At 38.0% G+C, this 9978-nt stretch overlaps 1 protein-coding gene across 1 annotated transcript; it reads left to right on the top strand.

Annotated features, from left to right (window-relative positions):
- Nucleotides 1-4539: 4539 nt before the first annotated feature.
- zpld1b (zona pellucida-like domain containing 1b) lies at nucleotides 4540-9709 on the top strand. The gene is made up of 11 exons (XM_046863328.1): nucleotides 4540-4589; nucleotides 4699-4812; nucleotides 4913-5133; nucleotides 5407-5588; nucleotides 5996-6068; nucleotides 6301-6398; nucleotides 6681-6761; nucleotides 6969-7140; nucleotides 7255-7351; nucleotides 7936-7965; nucleotides 9323-9709. The coding sequence occupies exons 2-11, from the start codon at nucleotides 4707-4709 to the stop codon at nucleotides 9490-9492; spliced, it is 1230 nt and encodes a 409-aa protein (XP_046719284.1). The 5' UTR covers nucleotides 4540-4589; nucleotides 4699-4706; the 3' UTR covers nucleotides 9493-9709.
- The last annotated feature ends 269 nt before the right edge of the window (nucleotides 9710-9978 follow it).

Raw genomic sequence — 9978 nt, 5'->3', positions numbered from 1 at the left:
GATAATGTACTTCCACACATGCAGTGCGTTTAAGCTGCCTGTAAGCGAAAACAGTGCATTGTTTCAGGGAGTGAGCATAGAAACTGCAGCCTCCACAAAGTCAATCATTACAAGTTATAAGAGAAAAATGATATCACCTTGCAGGACGGATATAATGGATCCATTGGCCGGAAGTAGCCCGGGGCCTTGAGTTTGACATGGCTGATCTAGCCCCTTATTAGCTTACAACTAGTACATCAGCAGACTTTCCTCGATTTGTGTCTGGAGCTAACTCAGCACTTTCAGTCCCATGTGGCCCAAGATGACATGCAGTTCAGAGCCTACTGCAGCTCATTGTTACTACAGATACCCCTGCCATGGCTGCAGCCCCTATCACACTCACAAAGGAAATGCTGCAGTGTCATTCAGTGAGTCGGGGTCAAAAGTTAATGGACTTTTCTAATCAGATACTGCTAGATTGGTCCACAAGCACAATTTTTCATCTCAAACTTTATTTATGTGTTACCACATAAATACTATTAAACATACTATTAAAACATTGCAATGTTTTTTTTAATTCAATGAATTCAAAAGGCTATTTGTTGTCATATAGTGAATATCTTTATAAATTTCAATTATCACTTAAACCAAGAAATGTCATTATTGTCCTTAAAGCAATTCCAAAGATTATTTTGAACATTTATATCGATTATATTTAATTCTAACGCCACATTGGTTCACATTGTACACACATTGTACACATGGGGTTAACCCCATAAAAGATATGTTAAACCTGCATCATTAAATACATGGAATGGAGGATTTGTTTTTTGTTTTTCGTTTTTTTAATTAATATTTGATAAAAAACTGAATTACCACATCTACTTTCCACAAAAGGAGTACAGACACCTTGTCTAGGCATGGATTATAGTAAACAAAACCAAACAGATGTTTACTAGTATGTAATACTAGTATGTTTCTTAGTATGTAATAATAACAATAATAATGACAATAATAATAAGTCAATGAAGCAGTCTTTCCATTGTTAATTTAGTATACATAGAGTCAGACACTTATAATGTAGGATGCTTCTAATCCATTCAGCATATCTATTCATATGCTTTAAAACTAGTAACAGTACTATAAATCTGTGGTAAATGTGTCTGGGTGCCAGTGTAATGAAATATTCCTCATATGAGGACATAATGCATTTAGCGTTTGATGCTCTGCTGAGGCAAAGTGTGGAAGACTCTTAGTTCAAGAGACATGACCAACATGTACACTGCATTAAAAGAACTTAATTCTAATTCTAATTCTAATTCTAATTCTAATACATCCCCAGGTGTAAATTGCATATATGTATACAGCTTTAAATTTGCTAACACAGTTTGCCAAAGATACCAGAAAAAAAACAGAAAAAGAGTGCTGAAAGAGCATTAATGAAAGAGTACCAATACTAAATCCCACAAGGGAAAAAATTGGTCTTAAGAATAACATCTGTCATAACTATCTGACAGTTTAATGGTTAAAATGTCTTTCCTTGGTCTATCAAATCTTACAGGATTTATAGAATAACTGTAACTGCACAAAAACATTACCTTGTGTTTAAATGCATGCCATCACATACTGTAGCATATAACATAACCTATCAGACAAGGTTTTAGCATTTAATATGATTCTGGTAACACTTTTGGCAACCCAGATTAAATTAACCCACTCACTGGCCAGACCCATAGTATTATGATTTCTCAATGAGGATCAAGAAAATTTTTTCTCTGCTTGTGACAACATAGAGGAACATCATCAGTCTTTGTCACCTTTCTCTTAATTTCTAGAGGTAATTAACATTGATGGGAAAAGTAGGTCCACCCACTGTGTGTCACTCTGCCGTAATGGTCCACCTACAAAGGGTGGCACCAATGGCCTAAACTTGTTTGATCACTTCCTTGTTCACAGGTCCGTAATGAATCCAATCTCAGAGAGGTTACACAGCACTGAAGCTCTCTGATAAATAATCAATCTGGGGGAATGAATATCAATGCTGAGTTCATTAGATATAATAGTCTGAGGTATATTTGAAAGGAAACATTGTACCCTTCCTGAAACTTGGCCAGACATTAAGGGAAGCTTTTCACTCTGTCCACTACCAGTTGAACTCAGAATGTTACCAAATCCAATCAGTCTCAAATACATTACTGACCTTGAAGAAATTAATACACTCTTTTCTGTAAATGTTCTAGGAGCATTGCTATATATAGTAGTCCAAGCTTCTGGATTGAAGTAAAAGTTTTCTGAATAACAGAGACATTGTGTAGCCTTTTTATATACTGGCAGCAGGTAGCCACTCCCAGACACAAATGTATCATGTTTGCCAGCCAGTAGGCACTGGTGCAATGTAATACGGCTTCTGAGGAATATGTGGAAGGTGGGTATCCCCTAGTGAAACAACAAAACGTATGCTTGCAAATCAGCCGGTGTGCGCAAACAAGAAGTAAGCCGGTCAACAAAAAAAGAAGAACGAACTGTCTAAAGCTTTCTAATGGACAGGAACATAATTATACGGCGCAGTAAACAGCTCCAGATGTCAATAGTAGCACCATACACAGCTCCACAAGCCAATCTCAACACAATAGTGCACAAGTCCATGAGCAAAACATGAGGTATTGCATAGCTCCACAGTCACAACACATGTGATCAGACTTTATACAAACATTGGTTATGATTATTGCTCAAAATATAGTGACATTAAAACTGGTTTATTCACTGGGATAATTATAAATAATCTTAAGGGCACAAAAGGTGTGAATTATTTGAAAATTTAGCTCAGGATAAAGTTCACTTTTACTGACTTTGAAAGAGTTTTTTTAATCTGTCTCTATACTCCAAAAGGATGTGCTCAAGCCAAAGTCTAGCATGTGTATGTGCACTGTATTGTAAATATGTTCTATACACAGGGAGGTAGCTTAATAGTTATGCTATTATTTTCTGTATTGAAAAGTCTTCTTCTTCTTCTTCTTCTTCTTCTTCTTCTTCTTCTTCTTCTTCTTCTTCGGCTGATCCCATTAGGGGTCCCACAGCAGATCATCCTTCTCTATACCACCCCTGTCTTCTACATCTGCCTCTTTCAAACCAACTACCTGCATGTCTTTCCTGGTGGCTTCATTCTCAGCAGTCTCCTACCGATATACCCCATGTCCCTCCCCTGCACATGTCCAAAACATCTCAATCGTGCCTCCCTCACCTTGTCTCTCTCAAAACATCCTACATGCGCTGTCCCTCTAATAAACTAATTACTTATTCTGTCCATCCTTGTCACTCCCAAAGAAAACCTAAAAATCTAGGGTTTCCTACCACACCACTCCACTGCCCTCCCTCTCATTCACATACATGTACTCTGTCTTACTCCTACTGACTTTCATTCCCCTTCTCTCCAGCATGTACCTCCACCTCTGCAGGCTCTTCTCAACCTGCTCACTACTCTCACCACAAATCACAATATCATCCGCAAACATCATAGTCCATGGAGACTCCTGTCTGACCTCATCTGTCAACCTGTCCATCACCACTGCAAACAGGAAAGGGCTCAGAGCCGATCCTTGATGCAGTCCAACCTCCACCTTGAACCAGTCTGTCGCTCCTACTGCACACATCACTACTGTCACATACATGTCCTGCACCACCCTCACATACTTCTCTGACGCACCTGACTTCCTCATACAATACCACAGCTCCTCTCTCGGCACTCTGTCGTACGCTTTCTCTAGATCCACAAACACACAATGCAATTCTCTGTATTGGAAAGTAACAAGTTAAAATTCTAGCACCACCTAACTAAACTGCTGGGCCCTTGAGCAAGATGCTTAACCCCGAACTCACTAATTATGAAGTGTTCTGGAAAATGGCGTCTTTTAAATGCTGTAAATGTAAATATATAGTAAAAAAACTGTAAAAAATCTCATTAAAATGTTTATAGAAAGTGATTTTATAAGCCAGCATTATGTTATTTCATAATCATTTTATGAATATATATTTACAAATGGGAAACAGCAATGGCATACCACATTATTTATTTAATCTTTTCCAGATTTCTTTTCACCAAGAATTTGATTTTAGCATCCAGCTAGCATCATTAGCTGCAGATAAGTGGCCTGATGTAGTAGATGAGCTTGAGTCCCAATGCGTCAAAGTCAGCTGCCTACCCTTCCATCCTTTCCTGATAGACAGACTCAGAGAAAAGCCCGTTTAGTCCCTTCAGTGGCTGACGAAAACATAATTCCATGATTTAGCCCCCCTGCTGAGTGCAGACATTAGTGCCTGATGACAGAAGCAGATCAAGGCATAAGGATATGAGTGGGAAATTGCAAAGGAGTTTCATGTTTCCAGGCCTGTGAAAAGATTTGTTCAAGGCAGTCCAATTTGATGCATTTTCCCATGTTGGGCAGGACAGCTCGTATTGTTGAAGAGTTCTGATAATAACTCCATGTCTTGGTTCTAAGCAGGTGGCTGGATTGCAGATGTCATCTTTTTGGAGCCTGCATAGCCATTCATTTGAAGGCAGCAGGTCAGAGCACATGGGGCTCTGCTAAACGCATTTGATTCAGGGAAGAACAGTAAGTGACACAAAAATCTTACACTATCTTTTTCTTTTTAGAACATACCTTTCATCTTTTGCAGTGGATAAATTTTTTCACATGGGTCTCGCTATCACCATTTTTCCAGGTGCCAAAATGGAGCTAATATGCCTTTTCATTTTTTTAATATCTGGATTGCCTTTGGCTTTTACTCAGTTTAATGGCTATAACTGTGATCCTGCCTTCCACAGTAGATTTCCAGGTAAGGAGATAAATACCTACAATTAGCTGCTTCTCTTTCTAGACTAAGTGCTTCTTTTGAAACTAAACTATTATTTCCTTAATTTTATGTATATTTGCAGCTGAGCGAGATATTACTGTGTACTGTGGTGTGCAGACTATCACACTAAAGATCAACTTCTGTCCGGTGCTCTACTCGGGCTACACTGATGCTGACCTGGCACTGAATGGCCATCACAGCGACGCTCAGTGCCGCGGCTTTATTAACAACAACACCTTCCCTACAGCAGTGCTGTTCAGCATTAGCCTCAGCACGCTGGAGGCCTGTGGAAACATGCTGGTGGTGAGAACTGTTAAATATTGTTGTTTGGTCAGGAGAAGTCAAGCCACCAGTGCACTTTACTATCTTTAAATTATTTGTGGTTCATGGTTGTAAAGCTTCAAGCTGATATTAGTTTTAATAACTGACAATTTTTTTAAGATAGCATTGTGTTGTGCAATTGTTAGTCTAGTAATGGTGACTCTTTAAAGGCTACATTAATAGCTGCTTTTAAATAATCTGTTATAAAATGTTATGACAGTTAAATTCCAGTTATAATAATCTGTCTTTTGGTAGGTTTCTGCAGCTCAGGGCTACAATGCTTTTGGGAACATATCCCTGGTACAGATTGGGAATGTATCAGGCTACATTGATACCCCTGACCCTCCAACCATCATTAGCTACCTGCCAGGCTTGCTTTATAAATTCAGCTGCAGTTACCCTCTGGAGTATCTGGTTAACAACTCTCAGCTGGCATCGTAAGTCTTCTCCTCTGTAGAGCTGTTTTAATATCAAATGATCCAAAAGTTAAATTTAAGGGATGCGGGTAGAAGTGTATTATTTGATCAACATTACATTTTTAAATGTTAATTGATCTGCATATGAAAAGATCAAATTTGATGTTACTTCACTGCACTGTGTTGTAAATTTTGAACATCTGGCCTGTTCAATGGTGACTCAGTGGTAGAGGCTGTGGGATACTGATTAGTATGTCAAGGGGTTCAAGCTCCATCACCACCATACTGCTAGTGTTGGGCCCTTGAGTAAGGCCCTTAATTGTCTCAGGGATGCTGTATCAGACCCTGCACCCTGGGATATGTGAAGAAAGAATTTCACTGTGCTTTAATGTACAAATAAAGGCACTTTCTTTCTCTACTTTTTCAAGATCATCAGCAGCAATAGCAGTAAAAGACAACAATGGCACCTTTGTTAGCACCTTGAGCTTGATTCTATACAATGTGAGTAAATTTGATATTTAGTTGTTTTCGCTTTATTAAGAGAGAGAAGAGTCTGTGCAAACATTTGTATCATACACAGTTTTATATTAATATTTACTGCACTAGTCACTATATTAGGTTTCTGTTAATGATACTGTCTCCTTTTCCTTTATTTGTGTATGCATGCTTTATCATGGTCAATGTTTAATAGATGGGTGCATTTATATATATATTAATACACATTGCTTCTTAGGATTCATCCTTTGGTCAGCAGTTGTCCATTCCAATGGCTGGTCTGGCTCTGAAGACTAGAGTGTTTGCTGCTGTCAAGGCGACTAATCTTGATAGAAGGTATTGTTAAATAAAATCTCCATACTACAAAATGAATTTTGCTATGAAGTGCACACTCACTTTGCCCCTTACTTGTTTTGAAAAAATAAAATGTTGATAAACTATCATGACAATATACAGTTATTACAACAAAACACTAATACTTGTTACATATTTCATATGTTGAATTTTTTTTATTTAACTTATATATAGATTCTTTACATTTATTAAAAAATCTTTACGATCAGAGATTTGAATGGCTTCAGTAACACAAATGCTTATTTCAACCCCGTTTACCCCTAGATGGAATATACTGATGGATTACTGTTACACCACCCCCTCTGGGAATCCCAATGATGAGATACGCTACGATCTTTTCTTCGGGTAATTTCACTTTATCTAAAGTGGTGCGTTAAGAGGTGCGCATTAACCAGCAGAGAGCTCATTACCTGCTTAAACCAACCATTTGCTATACAAATCTCTTACAATGGCCTTTTACAGAATGCTTTATCTCTCTGTGTGTGTCTGTGTGTGTGTATACTAAGGGATAGTTTGAGTCTTACTTGAGCTTGAGTGTTCATTTCCTAATAGATGTCACAAAGATCCACAGACCACAGTTTTTGAGAATGGGAAAAGCCAGATGGGCCGCTTTGCCTTTGAAGTTTTTCGGTTTGTGAAACACAAAAACCAGAAGATGTCCACTGTCTTCTTGCACTGTGTCACAAAGTTGTGTCGGGTAGACGACTGTGCAATGCTGCTGCCGGTAAATTTGTAATTATTTTTTATTGTTAATTAACACAGACTGTGTTCTATTACTAAAGGCTTTTCAGACAGACTGAAATCTTAATACTTAATATCTGTGGTAATGGTATCTCAGATCTGTGGAATAAGAAAAAAGAGGGAGGACACTGTAGTGCCACATGCTTCCTCTGAAGATGCTATCATAACCGCGGGCCCGATAATCACCAGAGGCGGTAAGAAAATAGTAAAATAGTCACGTTTGTGTTTTCAACTCACTTCAATTTATTTTTATTTGTATAGCGCTTTTAACAATGAACATTGTCTCAAATCTTACTGCCATTGTCTCAAATCTTACTGCCTTGAGACGAACCAAACTCAAGAGGGAACCCATCCCCAGCTGGGTGGCACCGAATGGCCATTTATTACAGCTAAATGATGTTGAGGTGATCAAATGCAAACTGTAGTCATGAGTGTAGCAGACTGGTGAAATCTTCCTCTTTGATTTTCAGTTATTTGGCTTAATGCATATTATACAGAACTACCAGGGATAAAGGTGTCCTGGCAATTTTGTGCGAATTATTTACATCATAATTTACATACATCCAAATCATACGTACAGTTAAATTTTTTATATATTTCCATTAACTTTACTATCATCCAGACACTTATAACACAAAAGGACAGGTACAAAAGCTACACTTCAACCATCCTAAGAAAAAGGGCACTTTAAACAATCAAAAAACTTTTTTCCTATTTGTGCATACACAATCTTCCCCATCACCATACTATAGCCTTTAAATGTCTTTTTCTTTTGCAGATGAAACCTCAACCTCCAACTCACAGCTTGGTAAGGTTTTTTTTCATTCACAATACAATTGAGCTTTATTGCCATACAGCAGTGGCTAAAAAAAACACAAAAAAGAAAGATTCACAAAAATTTCTTTTTTTATTTTAAATCTCATTTACATTTTAGTTGATGGTGGTAAATTATTGCCCCCTAAGGAAGGAAGGAACATTATGAAACAAAGGTTAACTGTCAACTAACTAGCTAATCTTCAAAATCTTAGCTAGCACATTAGAACTAACAATAGAAAATATAAAAAGTAGATGTAAGTACAGTAATGCAGTCATCCTAATTGTATGCACTAATGTGCCAAGGAATTAGTTGATCTGGGAGCTCCTTCCACTTGTTCATTGGCTTGGAGAAGGGGGGTTTGTTACTTGAAGGTTAGGCTGATAGAAAACCCCAAATTCTCTCCCCCATTCTTGGGATGAAAATTGGTCTCCTCATTGGGTCACAATGTCATCTGGGATCTTCCAATACATGCTCCAGGTTATACCCCCTACAGAGCATGTCTAGTGTTGTAAGATGTGTTCCTCTGGGGAAGGGATGGATAGATGGTAAGATTGTAGATAAGCCTTTGGGAAAGAATATGACTAAATATGCCTTAGATTTTAGTGATCTGTGAAAGCTGGGAAGAGTCTATTTCTGATGGACAGGGTATAATCGTGGTTACATGGAAAAGAAGTACAATATGAGCTCAGTAGCACAGACATACAGTATGTGTGGGGTAAGGTGCAGTCCACGGATTATTTCTGTGCAGGGGATTTGAGGATTAGGTGTGTGCATGCACTATGAGGAACTTCATGGTGATGAAGGAAGACATTTGCTGTTAAGGTACTAGTTTTCATGGATTGGTACAATGGACGATAGAACCCCAGAGTTTATTTTCCCTTTAACCTCCCTAAGGCACATTTGCAGCAGGTCTAGGTGAATGTACAGGTCAATCAGAGATTCAAGGCATGGCCGACATGTTCAGTGAGGAAACTGATGAAAGCTTATCTTAACAGAAAGTGCCAGCTTGTTTTGCCTAGGTTACCCTTGAGGGTAGGAGTCTCTTTCTAACTTCCTTGCCCTCTTAAAAGGTGTGTGAACACCCATTTGAATAGATGGAGGACACACTCCTAGGAAAACTTTGACCCTTCCTGGATTCCTGTGTGTGCGATCACTGTTAAGTTGAGTTATTGAGTCCTTGGTATTGTAGTTTTGAGAGACCATATTTGAAATCTGCATTGTGTATTGGGAGTAATGTGACCCCGACCCTGGCTTTGAAGTAACAAGTACTTTAAGTGTCACTAGTTATAAAAAAAAAAAATGAAATGATTCTTAATAAAAGACTCTCTCTGTCCCTATTTCACTATAGCTCCACCTAGCACCTCCTCCTCCCCACTGGACACAGTGACAAGTGCTCTTGTTGCTGGCGTGACAGTGTTGGGCCTGTTGAGTATGAGCTTCTTCATCCTTTCCATCAGGCTTCTGCGCCGATCCAGTCCCCCTTCTTTGACTGGCGTATCAAACTCCAGCTTTGAATAAAGCACGCAACACTACTTATGCGCTTCGAAATATTTTTCCATTGGAGTCACTGCCAGTTACAGAAATGATATGTTGGCACAGCCAGAGTTAATGCCATTTTTTGCAATCAATTTTTTTTCTTTATATTTGGCTATGCTATTTCTTTAAACTAAATATATCCTGTTTCAGACCATCATCTGTTTTGATAAAAAAAAGTATACTTATTGTAAAAATGTAGACAAAGGCAACTTTTTGTTTATTACCTCACCTAGTTTTTATTATATACCCTTCATAAAAATGTAGTAAGTAGTATATAGTAGTAAAAATGTAATATAGTTAAAAGAATACAGCACAAACAATAGAACACATACAATAACTGATTCTTTGAGCTCAAACTTACACAGACTTTGCATGTTTTATTTAATCAAGTTTATTAAGCACAAAAATTATGTAGTGCATAATGCATTCATTTCTACAAAACACTGGGTCCAATATGATTAACACAGC

The sequence above is a fragment of the Silurus meridionalis genome, chromosome 12 (assembly GCF_014805685.1).
Source record: "Silurus meridionalis isolate SWU-2019-XX chromosome 12, ASM1480568v1, whole genome shotgun sequence".
NCBI lineage: Eukaryota > Metazoa > Chordata > Actinopteri > Siluriformes > Siluridae > Silurus > Silurus meridionalis.
Note: the sequence above shows the minus strand (reverse complement) of the source record. Positions and strands in the feature narration are given on the sequence as shown.

Coding starts and splice junctions, on each gene's coding strand:
- zpld1b (XM_046863328.1), top strand. CDS start 4,707: ATGGAGCTAATATGCCTTTTCATTTTTTTAATATCTGGATTGCCTTTG. Junction 5,134..5,406: donor CCTGTGGAAACATGCTGGTG/GTGAGAACTGTT, acceptor GTCTTTTGGTAG/GTTTCTGCAGCTCAGGGCTA. Junction 7,966..9,322: donor AACCTCCAACTCACAGCTTG/GTAAGGTTTTTT, acceptor ATTTCACTATAG/CTCCACCTAGCACCTCCTCC.